This window comes from Scardinius erythrophthalmus, assembly GCF_964197995.2.
Source record: "Scardinius erythrophthalmus genome assembly, chromosome: 4".
In the NCBI taxonomy this organism is placed as follows: domain Eukaryota; kingdom Metazoa; phylum Chordata; class Actinopteri; order Cypriniformes; family Leuciscidae; genus Scardinius; species Scardinius erythrophthalmus.
In genome coordinates this window covers 14,813,372-14,828,756 of record NC_138224.1, presented here as the reverse complement: position 1 = coordinate 14,828,756, position 15,385 = coordinate 14,813,372, and the positions used below count along the sequence as shown (strand labels likewise).

The following is a 15,385-nucleotide window of genomic DNA, read 5'->3' as shown; positions in this document are numbered from 1 at the left end:
AAAACATGGAGCTGTCAGAATCAGGTCTTGGATGCAGAAACGCTGCTGCAGCCATGTGTCATTTGCAGCAGTTATTTTAGAGATGTACTGGTGCTTTTGGGGTTTCTGTGTGTGTGTGATTGGCGATAGGCTGTGTTTAGCCTATCACCTTTCAGAAAATCTTATTAAACCTCTCCGTCTTTGGGCAGGAGAGTGACAGCGATTTGTGCATGGTTTTCTACAGCTTCTGAATGCATTCAATATAAAAGTTACACCAGATAGCTGAGTTACAGCAAAATAATAAACATTCACTTCTCTCTTTCTCAGAAACAGAAGTTTTGAATGGACTAACACATGCTTGCAATGGTGGTTTATTGACCCAATAACAATTAACGATTCTCAGAACCAGCAAAATTCAGCATGCTTTTGGACTTTCACTCTTCTAAGTTAAATATAAATATGAAAAAAAAAAAAAAAATTTGGAACAATGGTATTTGGCTTTTTTTCCTTTCTTTCTTTTTTTTTTTAAATACCGTAAGATTTAAAAGTTTTGGGAATGTAAAGAGGTTTTTTAAAAGTGACTGTAAAGGTATTCATAATGGACAGTTATAACGAAACATTTCTTTCAAATAAATACTGTTATTTAGAACTTTCTATTCATTAAATAATCCCTAAAAAAAATCACAATTTCCACAAAAATATTAACACAACTGTGTTATATGTGTATATATATATTTATATTTATATTTACAGCTGTTTTGATAATTGAAAATAAGAAACCAAAATTGGCATTTTAGAATGATTTCTATAGGATCATGTGACGGTAAAGACTGGAGTAATGACCGCAGAAAATTTTGGTTTGCCATCACGGGAATAAATTACATTTTAATGTTTCAAAATAGAAAAGTTATTTTAAATTGTAATAATATTTCACCTATACTTTTGATCAAATAAATACAACCACATAACAATCACATAACACATATTTAAAGGGCACCTATTAAAGGGACTCTTTTCACAAGATGTAAAATAAGTCTCTGATGTTTTAGCTCAAAATACCCAACAGATAATTTTTTACAACATATTTAAATTGTAAGTTTTTGGGGCTCAGAAAAACGCACTGTTTTAGTGTGTCCCCTTTAAATGCAAATTAACTGCTGCTGGACGACACAGGGGGCGGAGCCTCACGAGCTCGCACTTCAGTCAGGACAATCTCATCTGATAATATCAGAACAGAAACTCTCAGTTGCGGTGTTCATTTCGACTAGGAGTCGGATAATAATGCCCACAGAGCCAGAGAATATATGCTGTATGGACATAGAACAGGTATAGTTTAGTTTAATTATGGTTATAACTTATTTGTCATCTGCTTTTATCCACTAATACAAGCCTGCTGTAGCAAAACCCGTCCGAATGATGACCAAAATATACTGACGAGTTCAGTGAAGTTTATTGTACATCACACAAAAGATGAGCGTTAGTTTTACTCCAGAGAATCTCTGTAAGAGCTGAATAAACACAGTATAAGAAGTGCGCATTAAAGTCTTATCCATAAACTCTCTCTCTCTCTCCCTTTCATTATCATCAACATACACAGCAAAGTACACAAAACACTTGTTACAACTAACAGTAAACAAATATACACACCTTTTCAGTGGGTGCTAAATAAACTGGTAAACCTTATATCCGTAAAATGACTCGAAGAGCTGTCATAAAGAGCGCGCTCGCACTTTCATTTCTTCCGTGTCCAGTCACGTTAGGCCTGTCGCTCCGGAGAGTGTAAGCTTGATCACAAACAGTACAGATCCATCCTTGAGTAACAACGGGAGTAAATGAAGACTGCTATGTTCATTCTTACATCCATCAACAACACACCTCAATCGCTTAGGAGACATTCTTGTCTACAGCTGCTCAAGCGTCGAACAATGGCGGACTCTGTGTCTAGCTCACTCAGGGCGGGTCTAGGCTCAAACTGAAGTGTCAATCAACAGTCGTGGGAGGGGCCTGCTCAATTCTACGTCACATTGCGCCGAATCTGAGAACAGCTCATTCTGAGACCGTGCTTATGATTTATTGAGATTGTAAAAAAAACACTGGGTGGATTTTTATCATTCTAGGGTGGTTTTGCTCACACACTGCCAACACACATTTATGTTCAAACACCATGTAAAAGTGAATTTTGCATAATAGGTGCCCTTTAAAATAATAGACAGGTTTCTCTGCACTTCCAATGCTGTAGACGGACTAGTATTGTTTCTTTAAAAATTAGTCTGGTACTGGAGTAGTGGTACTTTTGACAACTACTAGTAACTTGGATACAAAACTTCTCGTTTCTTTTCCTGTAGTATTCCATATTCCATGTCTCCTGTGAAGAACAGTGATATTGAGCACCAGAAAGGAGAGAGTGAGCGAGCTAGCGTGTTAGTTCTCTGCAGGAGCTCTGCTACAGTCTCCTCACAGAAGTCACTGAACATTTTGGTAGCTGTAATTGTGGCTGAGGAATACCGATGTGTTTTCTGATCATCTGTTTGTCTATATATCTCAGTAGAAACAAACACTCTGAACTGCACTGAAGTTATAAGGATGTCCTATCCAAGGGCTACAGGAGTAAAAATGCACCATTTCTTTGAGTTGAGCATCTAAATAACATTGTTGCAGAGTCCATTAGCAATATACGGCATATGTATATTCTACGTAAATGATCACAGGCAGCCTAATTGGCGCAATACTGATTCTGGAACAGGTTTACACACAGCCAATTTGCATTTGTCAATGCAGTTTTCTGGTCAAAGTAAATACTTTTATTGTGTAACAAAGACCAATCAAAAAGCCCTCTGAACTGTTTCTTGAAGCTGACATCTGTGCGTGCCACGTGAATCAGCAAGGCTAACAATTGTATGATGGTTCTGTTGAAATTGAGGAGGTCAGGATTGAACAGGTTGAACTGCTGTGTTTTGTTCAGCGCTCGTATTGAAGCCCCGTGCCCCGCAGTGTAACGTCATTTTTCAAGGCCACGCAAGGAGGCGTTGACTGTTAGAAGTCATTACGTCTGTTCAAGAGAAAATCGCTCATACACACAGATCCTTTCATTGAGAGCTGCAAGGAAACAAGAAAAAAACAGTTTGAGACGTTTTTATCATAACCTTGGAAGTTTTTATAAATGAGATTTCAAATACTTCTCTTTCCAAGGCTGCTTTTTTATTGCCGTGTCTCATTTTCCGAATTCTGTTTTGAGTAGATATAGCAGCCGTTCTGTAGATAATGTTTATGTGCAGATCTTAGGTTTTCTGGTTTGTTTCTCATGCATGTGCTCTTCAACCAGTTCACAAACATCCGGCTCTGAAAACACTCCTGTTATTGTCAGAAATCGTGTTCTGCCTTAGTTTATCGGACGCCTGGAGCAATTTAAATGCTAATTTTGGGTCCATTTACTGACAATTACCAGATAATTGAGTTGTTTCAGTGTTTTTTTTTCCCCTTTCCTTTCTCAGAGCTGGAGTATGCCGAATGACTGCTTATTGTATTTGTGTTTTTAGTTATTTTGGGGAATGTGGGAGGATTTCTATTATGATAAGATAACAAGCCTTTTGTACTACAGGGCGTTTTGCAACCTTTTTTCCTTTGCGACTAAATTTTGTTAGAGCTCGTGCTACTACCAATTTGCATATCTGATAAGTTCTCCATTTTTGTTGTGTATGAGATGCATTAAATGACAGACGTGGCAAAAGAGAAACGAAAAACAGTGCTACTCGTTTGAACTGCTCGATACAGGCTATTTATCAGCTTGGCCCAAAATAGCCAATTTTTACAGACCGGTCTCGATCACGTGACCACTAAACAGCACTGTCAGATCCAGTGAGAAGCATTTGAGTTTGGTGAAGTTCTCTGATACAAACCACTAATTTCTCTGTGATTTAAACTAGGATAACGTCAATGAAGTTGTGCTGACATTCTCAGCAACACTGATGCGGAAAACAGGAGAAACATTGAGCCGCAATGACCCTGTTAAAGGCTTTTCAGTTCACAAATCACCTACATTTACCATGGATTTACAGCAATAACACTTACTGGAATCATGTTATTGTCAAATTTTATTATATTTTTAATGAAGACATGTATTAAAGGTGTAAATGTTTTATACATGAAATATAATTAGTTTTTATTTAGCAAATCAGTTTTTGTGAATTTGTATTTGTACTAAATGTGTTTAGACTAAATACCATAAAACCATTCTAAAATACCATATAGTTACATTTTACCATGGTAGTGAGAGGTGCCATGCGTTGATTTACCTGTGGTTTATGATCTACATTATGGGTGCACCGATATGAACATTTTTGCCAATAAACGATAATTCTTTATATTTGAAAGCCGATAACCTATATATTAGCCGATAAATCTAAATCAAGTTTTATATAAATTGAGAGTCTGATTACAAAAAAAGTCTCACCATTAAAAGCCATGTCCCCAGCACACATTTATAATGATGTTCTCGTTAAAATTTTATGTAGCCTATATGACAGACTTTTGCAGTGATTCCAATTATGTTTCTAGCAATTCAAAACCATCATGGCGAACAGTGCACATCTGAAGTGTCTCAGCTGAAGGAAATAATCCATTATTTATCGGCTTTAATATATTGGCCTTATTTTCTTATTTTAACATTAAAAATGAACATATATCGGCCAATACCGATATGATGGCCGATATAGCGTCCATCCCTAATCTACATGAATATAGTACATAAGTACCGCATGGGTAGTTATGGAAATATTTTTGTTTGTTGCACAAATGATTCATTAAAAACAATATTTTCAACTGATTCATTACTAACACTCCGCAAAGAGACAACCCACCCTCACTCTGTGTTTTTATGTGCAGGTATTGAGTGTCCGCGAGGGTCTCGAAACATGCCAGGTGGGATGCAGGTGGCAGAACCATACAGTGATGAAGCCATGCTGTTCACCAAAGAGCTGGTTCTTCAGAGAGAGGTAAGGCCTCCTGTCATTTACAGTCTGTTTCTGTCGCTTTGGTCTTCACAAGCTGTTTCTAGACTTCCCATTTCTATAGTTGATTTGACAGTGCCTGTGATGTTTGGTCTCGCCGGTCATTTTGTGACAACTATCTGTCCATTCTCTTCTTGGCCTGTCTCCTTACTGCTGTCTTCACTTGAGGTACTCAAACACATGTTGGAATCCAGCTTGCTGTTTTTGTGCTTTATTCAGAGATAATGGCTATCTGTTTCAGTTACTTTATGAATAATGGTCACAGAAATTACATTTCTAGAACCACAGATATGATGGTTCAGACACTTAATGAGGAAAATCACTTGCCTGCACACTATTCTTACCTTTTCCTCAGGGTGCTTGACGCTGTGCGGGTGCTGTTTCCATTAATGTTGTGTGAATGAGGTTGGCGGTGTAGTCAGGCCTAATGAGGAGCTTTTTTAATAGCCTAACTTTAACCTGCACTTTACAGAGAGACGGGACAAAAGGACCTTCTGCTGAAAATTACAAAAGAATCAGGAAGTAGGAAAAATAAAAGTCTCCAGAGTCTTAATGACCTCTGTCACCCACAGTGAAACTAAGCGTTGCCTGTTATAGGAAATGGAAGTTGAGGAAAAGAGTTGGCCGTGATCCACTTAAAGTGTGAAGTGTGTTGACACGTCGTGTGTGTCAGACCGCCAGTCAATTTTAATGGACACTAGACGCAATCATACTTTCATATGTTTTAAGATTACATGTGTCCGTGCTCATAGGAAAAAGTTTTTTGGAAGTTAGAAATATCTCATAAGCATTTTTTTAATATAGACAATCATCCAAAATATGTAGTAAATATTAATATTACTAATTGCAGTTTATTTGGCTGCTATACATTATTATTATTAAGAGAAAAGTTGTCATAAGAAACATTCACAATAGAAATGTCCATGACTTTTTCTGATTCTGGACGTGTTTTAAAATTTATTTTTAATAAAAAAAAGGTTTTTAATATAATATTCAATTTAAGATTTGTATGTATATATCCAAATGTATGAGTAAATATCCAAAAATGGAAAGGTCATAGGATTTTTTACAGTGAATATAAATCTTTCAAGTTATTTTTAGTTTATATGGGGAGTAATTTTTCTGTTTTTCTGAAATATGTGATTAGCTTAAAATAACCTTTTTTTTTGGTTAATGCATTCTCTCTATATATTTTTGTAAATCTTTTACTCTCTTTTTTTTTTGTTTTGTTCACACAAAGTATGAATTATGCAACATGAAAGTATAAAATAGATGTTTTCATCAAGTCAAATTTCATCATTCTTGAAAAAAAGTTTGAATTCCTTAATGAATTGTTTGGATGCTAAGTAATAAAAATTGACCTTGTATCCAAATAACAAAATTTACTAATCTGCGCAGTGCAAAAAACATACATGCTCTTGTTCACACTTTTTTTTTTTTTGGTCACGTTCCCCATAATGCATTTGTTTGTCCCGTGGAAGGCCGTTGTGTTTGTATTGCCCACTTTTAGCTGCATCCCATAAGTTGTTCCTCTCAATCTGGGTCTAATCTCTCATGATCTGAAGCACGTAATTAAACTGGCATGAGAGTCTGCATGTTTCTTCCTCACACACCTCCTGCTTTTGAGGTTTCCACCAAGTGGAATTAAAACTGTAGGCTTTGGATTTCCTAAAGCACACACAGCAAGCTGCTACAGAAAGAGCGAACGCATCTGTGAAAGTCTGTGATTTATAGACAGATTAATAAATAAATTGATCAAATTTGTATATATCAATCTTTTAAAGTCAGCAAATGAGGCAAAAAGAGTGTCCTGTTACCTGATTGTGACCCCAACATGACTCGACAGACTTTGTAGAGCTGATAGTGGTATGACAATATGTATATTGTGCAATGGTGTCAGTGTTAACTGCTAGAAATTTTGCTGTACTGTTTATGCCCCAGAATATAGTTATGCATATTTCACTGGTTTTATTCTTTTGTTTTTAACTAAAGTGTTATGTAATGTGAAGCTGTTTTGATTTTGATGCCAGACATATTGATTTATGAATAATCTAATCTTATGGTTTAGCATCCATCCAGTTCCTTTCTCTATGTGCCTGCTACATATTTGAATAGATTTTATTGTAATGGATAACTGTTTGTTTTTAACACATGATCAGTGATTGGGCACTGTAAAAATACTAGGCCAATCAGAGGCTCAGGACTGTACTCCCATGTGCTGAGTGCTTTAGTGTGTCACGCTGTGTGTGTGTGTGTGTGCATGCTGAGGAACACACACACGTATGGATACACTTTGTCCGAAATTAGGTTGAAGTTGATGAGAGATAATGGATCTTGTTTATCTCTTTCTCTTCCTCCATCTCATTTCTTGCCTTAGTGGAGGAGGGCAGAGGCGATTGTGTGTGTATGTGTGTGCGTTCATGCAGTAAAGTGAGGGAAAAGAAGACCGTTGATGGCAGCACATGCAGAAATTCAAGCATGGCAGCTTGGAGAGAGAGAGAGCTGCTCGGACACAGTCATGACTCATCCTCATGTGTGCCGCCCCAGCTGCCTCTCACAGATAGTCCAAAAACAAATGACCTTTTTGTTAAAAATCTCCACATCTTACACACACCCGTAGTGTCTGAGTATTTCTCAGTGTATTTTGTCTCGCGCATACACGTAGTTTGTGAGTTGGCTTACTATCTTTACCACTTGAGTGTTTTATGTCTGGTTATGTTTATGTATGCATGTTAGTGGTCGACCAATATATCGGCCAATATTTGGTATTTTTAATACCAATTAGAAGTTTTTCTATTTGGCTGATGTCTTGAATCAATAAAGTTAGACCTAATGTGAATTATGCATTATACAGAGCTTACGACCTTCTAACTACGTCTTGCTTTGCACCATTTGTTCAGTACTTTGGAAATAATTTGGCCCTTAGTGAAAACTTTACATCCTAATTTTATTAAGGCTTGACAAACGGCTGGTGCTACTCTACCCTTGAGGTGTTGATGTGGACCCCTTTGACTTGTGCCTGTAAGCAACCGCAAAGCAACACTCTGGCAACCACCCATTCAACCCACATCGTGTTGGCAAGTTCTGCACGGGCGAGCAGCACCATGGAGTTCTGCCATTACATAAGCCACACATCCCAACATTACTTAAGATTATCTCTGTTTCCATCTCTCGCTCTCTCTCTCATTTGCTCTGTGTTGCTGATCAGTGTAGCCCACAATCTCTCTCTCTCTCTCGCTGAATAATTAATGGTGTGTTTGACAGGCAGGACACACTCTGGGCGGCTGAGCTCCTCTGGGAGAGCTGCCGTGGTAGAGTCACATTAGAGATTTCTCCTCACCACACACATGCTCAAACTGCAACACGTCATAAACTCTGCCAGTGGCCTCTTGTTTCAACCGAATGTGGACATTCATACATATTTGAAGCACGGCAGTCATGGGATTTTCAGATTTTTGCTCTGTTTGTCCTGCTGTCGTGATTTTAAGTATTAATATGCTGGAACTGAGTTCATGCGATTTGTCTCTGTTTGTATACATATGGTTCCAATGTATGATTTCTCATCTTTTCTCCAGCAAGGTCTTACAAAGTCTTTTGTAAAGGCGCATTGTTATTTTTAGATTAATAAATGCAGCTATTGAAATTGATTTCAGGCCTCTGCAAGATTTTTGGGTAGAGTCGATTTTTATGAGGTAAAAGGTCGTTCTAAAAGCAAATATTGAAACGTTTTCTGGACGGGCTGATCTGTGATACTACAGTATTTCTGCATGTTAAACTTTCTTTTGCTTTTTTAAAGGATTAGTTAAGCCATGAACACAACTTCTGCCATTTATTTACTCATTCTCATGCACTCAACAGTATAGGTGATTTCTGAAGAATATCCTGGTACATGATTCAAAGTTCCTATTCAAAGTCGTACAGGTTTGGAATGGTATTAGAGTAAGCAGATAAGGGCAGAATTTTCATTTTTGGCTGAACTAATACTTTGTCATTATGGATAAAACCGAATGGGGGAATTTTAGTATGGGAATATATTGGTTCACTGTAAAAATAGGTAGTTGTGGTTGCCAGAAATTTACCATAAAAATACTGTAATACTATAATAATGCAGATACACATTGTATTTGATGTGTATGAAAATGCAATTGTGACACTAAGTATGGTAATTAATAGTTTTTACTAAAAAAAAAAGACATTTGATAGTAGTTTACAGTAAATCAATTCATAATTGACATTGATATTGACATTGATATCATATTGATATTGATATATTAATATTGTAAGTTAATCAGTTAGCAGGTTTTCACTGTACAGTCTTTTCTGTATGTTCTGAACTTTGTCTGACATTTTCGTAGAGCATTAGAGAGGTAGCAGAACATAGCTGAGTTTATTGATGGTTTTTGTATTACTGTTTGTAAGAGTGAATATGTGGATCCCAGTGTGCTCTCTGCAGTTCAGTCCGATATCTGCTTCAATCTGTAGTCGTTCTGTCTGCTGTCTTCCAATCTTCCGGTTAAACTCCCTCCTTTTTTCATTCTCATTTTGTCTGAGAGCTTGTATTCTGTGAATAACTAAATCTTTTTGTTTCTATCCATCATGTGTTCCTTTTACTTCCTTAAACCCACAGTCTTGAGAGTTTTAGTCAGAACTTCTCTCTGGTGTGAATGAACTCACCATTTTAAGTGCTTATTTGGTTCATTCATCCTTTGCCCCTTTCCCCCCCCTCACTCTCTCACTTATTTCTTTTTCTTGCTTTTGTTTGTCTGTTCATCCACTGGCTCAGTGTTCACTGTATGAGGTGCTTGCAGGGTTTTTCAAGTTGCTAGTTTGTTGCTAAGTGACTGGATGGAGATTCAGAGAGAGACAGACTGAAACGAAGAGATGCAGTCATTCTTGGCTCTATGCTGTGTGAAAGAGTCTCTCTCTCTCTCTCTCTCTCTCTCTCTCTCTCTCTCTCTCTCTCTCTCTCTCTCTCTCTCTCTCTCTCTCTCTCTCTCTCTCTCTCTCTCTCTCTCTCTCTCTCTCTCTCTCTCTCTCTCTCTCTCTCTCTCTCTCTCTCTCTCTCTCTCTCTCTCTCTCTCTCTCTCTCTCTCTCTCTCTCTCTCTCTCTCTCTCATTTGTTCTGACCCCCTTGTGAGGGTGACATTTTGTCGCTTTTTGAAATGAGAACTCTAATAATAAAGTGTAGAGTCTCGCTCACCATACTTTTTCTTTAAGCTTGGATGCTTTTTTGTGTTCTGTCTATTTATCTTAGTCTAAGTATCTAAATTACATGTTTTTGTTGTATTTTGCAGCAGTGTTGTACTATTGTTTATATCATTTTTTTTATATATATATTTTTTAGTTTTCAGTTTTAGTAATTTTTGTAATATGTATTAGTGTTTTAGTTTAGTTTTAGTAATTGTTTTTGTTTTAATAGTGCTAAACGGAGCACCACATTTGTGAAGCAAATTTTCCAAATTATTAAAATATTTAAGATTCCACAGAGCTTTCTGCACAGTTTTGGCTCATATTGAGTCTATGTAGGCAAACATTGATTGACCCCATGTATTTTGGAACAGTAGTTCCAGTCATGAATTATTATAGATTCTGGATCTTTTGGTATGCGTTTGGGATGGATACTTGTCTGATTGTATGCTGAATAGCATCTCTTCCCATGTTCCTGCGTTAGCGTGCTCCATGATCTGGAAATGCAGTTTCATCGCAGTGCTCATGGCAGTGTGAGATGAGGTGAATGTTTCCTGCAGAGGGCATACAGACCTCCACTGAGCCTAAACTCAACGCAGTGTGCACACAATTAGCCTCCCAGCTATTTTTTTTCTTGCTAAAATAGAAGCAAATTAAAATGCTGTCATTACCCCTTCCATGGAGGGAGCTGTGTCCTAAGGCTGCTGGCCATGCAAATGAGACACTGGTGGCTTTCGCAGAGGCCCCTGTTGCAAAAAGAAGCACTCAACATTGTGTGTGTTCTGGATAAAGATGCAGGATGGAATAGAGCTCGATGTAGTGTGGTCCTCCATCACAAGATCTCTAACAGGAAGTTTTCCTGCCTTTGAATGCAAGTGGTTGTTCCTTTTCAGTGCATGTGTGCTGAAAGGCGTTAGAATTTGATCTATTGTACAGATTTTTTTTTTTTTTTTTGCACCGTACACTGCATACCTAGCACATTTTTGTCCAGAAATTATATTGCTTAAGGTCAAGATCATGTATCCTGATACAATAAATATGTATTTATTTATTCATTGCCATAAGCTTTATTATTCATTCAACACTGAATGAAATTCAGTTCAGCTGTTCTTTACACAATTTTTTTTTCTATTGCAGCATGCCCTTTTATCAGTTCACAAAAAGAGAAAAAAACTGTCCCTCTTGCACTTGTCCAAATAATGATCAATGGCCAAGATCAGGATTTTTGCTGAATAATAATAAAATTTCCCTATGTTTTTCACTAATCCCTATCGTATGCCCTCGGAACACTTGGAAAATATGGCATGAGCCGTGTTGGATCATTTTGTGATACTTTTTTTAATCATTTTTTTAAAGCTTCAAGCTGGTTTCTGTTCACTGCCATTATATGGATGAACACAAGCAACTTTTAATTTTAATTTTCTCCTTTTCTGGTCCGTAAAAGAAAGAAGGCCGTACAAAATTAAAGCAACACCAGGGTGAGTAAAGAAATGACTGAACTTGAATTTTTGGATGAGCTATCCTTTTCTAGTGGCTTAAAATTACCACTTTGTCTTTTTTTTTTTTTTTTTTTTGTCAGATCAGTGCGCTACCCCTGTTTGCGTCTGTTAGCATTCTGTTGGAACTTGTATTTGCTGATTGAACATGCTGAATCAGTGTAAGAATGTCTGAAAAATTGACATGCTGCAATCTGATGACTGTCGACGTTGGTCTGCGAGTGTCGATGTGGTGTGAATTGGCCTTTAAAAATACTTTTCCTATAACAGTAGCCAAAAACAATGCCTAAAAAGTTATTTGACTGTCAACCATCACTCATTAAACAGTATCTCTTTATGCTATAAAAATAGGTCAATACTGATTTCATATTGACTTTAACGATTAGTTTTAATCACTGTTACAGTATTCATCAGTGTTCAAATCCCTCTGTGTCCTTCCAAACAGAGGAAATGCCCTTCCAAGAGAACCCCACTCCATATACTCACACACACTCTCTCTCACACACACACCTTTTGTCTTTTTTTATTAAAGAGGCCACGGGTACACCTTTCATTGTGATCCGTTTTTCATTGCTTGTCTGTCTTTACCCCAGTAATGTCACCGTGACCTAAATACCATTTTCCCTTAAACTTCCTGTCTCAGGGCTCATTTCACCCAGTAAGGGCTTTATTTCTTTTATATGGCAATTCATTTATTTCATACAAGGATCCCACTATTGCAAAACATTGAAATATCAGGGAATATCAGGCCTGTAAATAGATGATAAAAATAGATAACAAATACAGTAAATGCAGTAAAATTGTGAAATATTGCAATCATGGTGATGGCAAAGCTGAATTTTCAGCAGCCATGACTCCAGTCTTCAGTGTCACATGATCCTTCAGAAATAAGTCTAATATGCCGAAATGCTGCTTTTTTTCCTGTGATACCATAATACTTTTTTTCACCCCAGGATTCTTTGAATAGAAAGTTGAAAAGAACTATTTATTTGAAATGGGAATCCTATGTGAAAGTCAAGGTTATGCGTCCTGCTGAATGGAAGTATTAATATATAAAAAAAAACACACAAAACAAAAACTCAAGAACCCCAAGTGTTTGAACAGTGTTCTGCTCTAAAATATTTTAGTTCATAGTTTGCTGTAAAAAAAAAAAGTCTCAGTAAAAGTTATGATTTGTCATGTCATTCAGTATTTTCCAATCAGTTCTTTGGCTATTTCAAAGCATGTTTCAAGACCAAAATTTCTTGTCTAGTTTGGCAGCACACTAGGTATTTTAACACAGCCATTGTCTTTTTGACCTCTTTCCGAGCTCCCGGTTTTCAGCAAATACCTGAAGTGGCCATGAGAAGGAAAGAGATTTAGTTAGTTCTCCTCATTCATACTCATGTCCTCGCCCCATGACCCTGTAGCGGGTCATACATGTATGCGTGCTTGTTTTATAAGGCTGCTAAACTGATTCAGTGCTTTAATCCAGGCAGCCATGTTGTGTGCCCGCTGTTCTCAGGTGCTTTATGACATGACTTTACTGAGCCGGGTCAGACTCTCAACCACATAAACACGCACACACACTCATGACAGCTTTATTGTTCAGTCCCTCACTCTTCTGGTTCTACCAAGACAGTCCTTAGCTGTAGCCTCAGATGGAAAGACAGAACAGAATGATAATTGTTGTAATTGCTGAGGGAATTAAACAGCACAGACGCGTTGATGTAACGCTCCTCACCATTTCCATCCACTCTATCTCACTGTCTTTCTCATTTTCAGTGGCTCGCGCTCATGCGGCACAAGCGTAATCTTTTAATCAATGATATTGAGCCGCGCTATTGTAGTTAGGAGTTTTATTCACCTCCCTCAGTGGTTGAGTATGAAAACCTGTGGCGATCCCTCTTCGTTTTGAGGTGATTTGAGAGATTATGCCTTTCTGAAAGGTGCCGTTGTGGGCCATTATCCATTAAGGAACTATTGGGCTAATGTTTGTTTATGCGTGTGTAAATGTGTTAGTGACAGACAGCCAAAGTTGGAAGTTTTATAGGAGACTGTAGCACCGGATCGAATGATTCCCATGACAATCAGGTTGCCATGGGAGCCTCATCCTGGTCTCTCCTTTGGCCCATTCACACTCGACAGCTGTCTTCACACACGCGCACACAGATTTCCTCAAGCCAGCCTTCCTTTTCCCTTCCCGCGTGTTTGATCAACACCATTGCATTCTCTCCTCGTTTCACTCTGCATCTTTTCTCCTCCTCTCCTTTGATCCAGTCTCCCATCCCTTTTCCTCTCCTTCATTCCGGCGGTCTGTGTGTTCGCTTAGGTATTCCAACTTTTCTAGCTAATTAGAGTGTGTACAAAACGAAGCGAGTGTGTGTCGCGTTTCAGGTGTGTATGTTGAAGTTCTAGTCCCTGCTGTGGGGCCCCGGGGCTGTTCTATCCTCAGGAATCAGCTCTGGGAGTGTAATCCTGCAGTAGCTTACTCCAGCACAATGCCTGACCTCTTCTGCAGACAGACACCCCGACAGCCCAGAGGAGAGGGCCTAATCTTCCCCGCCACGTCAGCGTTCCCCCACCCACACGGCTCGAGGGAAAGGGCAATCAGGACAGAATCCATCTATTGAGCTTCAAATAGGGTTGAATTTTCCCCTAATAGTGCAGAAAGAAAAGCTTGATTTATCACTTTATTCAGGGTCAGAAATTAGCTCAAGTTCACGGCCAAAAACATTGATAATGTCCCTGAAATTCAATTCCGTGTCAATGAAATGCAATGCAGAACCTCTATTTATTATGTTGGAGGGGCGTTTTTTTATATATTTGATATTTCTCTTTTAGATATAATACAGTTGCTGCATTATATTACTTAATGATATTTGTTCAATATCCAAGTATGCATACGTTGTATAAAGAGTTGATGCTGATAATAAAATATAATATTTAATTAGATATATTACATAAATATAACCAGAAATAGTTGTGAATTCAGGAGAAACAATCATAATAGTTTTGTTTTAGCATTTTCTAATTTCTTTTCTAAGTCTAGAGATTCTAATTATATTAATTATAGTGTATTATATTTTAAAATTGTATATTTTATTAGAAATTATAATAGATTACACTAATATAATCAGAAATATTTGTGAATTCAGCGGAATCGTAACAATCGTAGAAGTTTTTATAATTTGAGTAATTTCTTTTATGATATATGAGATGATATGATACATTTTGCATTAAATGAGCTGATGTGGAATATTATTTTAGATTTGATTACATTATAATACAATAAGTATTAGTTTTGAATTCAGTTGAAACAATCGTAATAGAATTATGATATTGTGATTTAGTGTATATTGGATTGCGACGTGTATCATAAGGTAGTCAGCAATACCTTGTATTTAATAGTTCATGGGAGTGTGTTTGTATTTGTAGTGAAGTGTCTGGGTCAGTGTGGCTTTGTTATTGTAATGCGATCTGTAAGTTCGTCGCAGGCGATTGTTTCATTACTTTTGTCCTGTATACGTGTGTATCAGAGCCCGTAATGGTCTCATAGCTCTCGCTTTAGGCAGAACAAGAGATGTGCGAAGTCACATTAACAAGATGGCTGACCCAACATTACACATTACTTTCTGATACTTGCAGCCATAAACTTCAAGCAGCACTATTGACTGATGGTGCAAAAGGCAAAGCTATAAAGGGTAATTGGCAACAAAAGGGATACCATATGGTCTA

The 15,385-nt window shown here is 37.5% G+C and overlaps 1 protein-coding gene across 1 annotated transcript in view; it reads left to right on the top strand.

The window, feature by feature from the left end:
- Window positions 1-15,385, top strand: part of snd1 (staphylococcal nuclease and tudor domain containing 1) — a 179,220-nt gene that overhangs the window by 64,198 nt on the left and 99,637 nt on the right. The window contains exon 16 of the mRNA XM_081362702.1: window positions 4,861-4,970. Coding sequence (XP_081218828.1) covers window positions 4,861-4,970 — 110 coding nt within the window. The remainder of the gene's footprint in view (window positions 1-4,860; window positions 4,971-15,385) is intronic.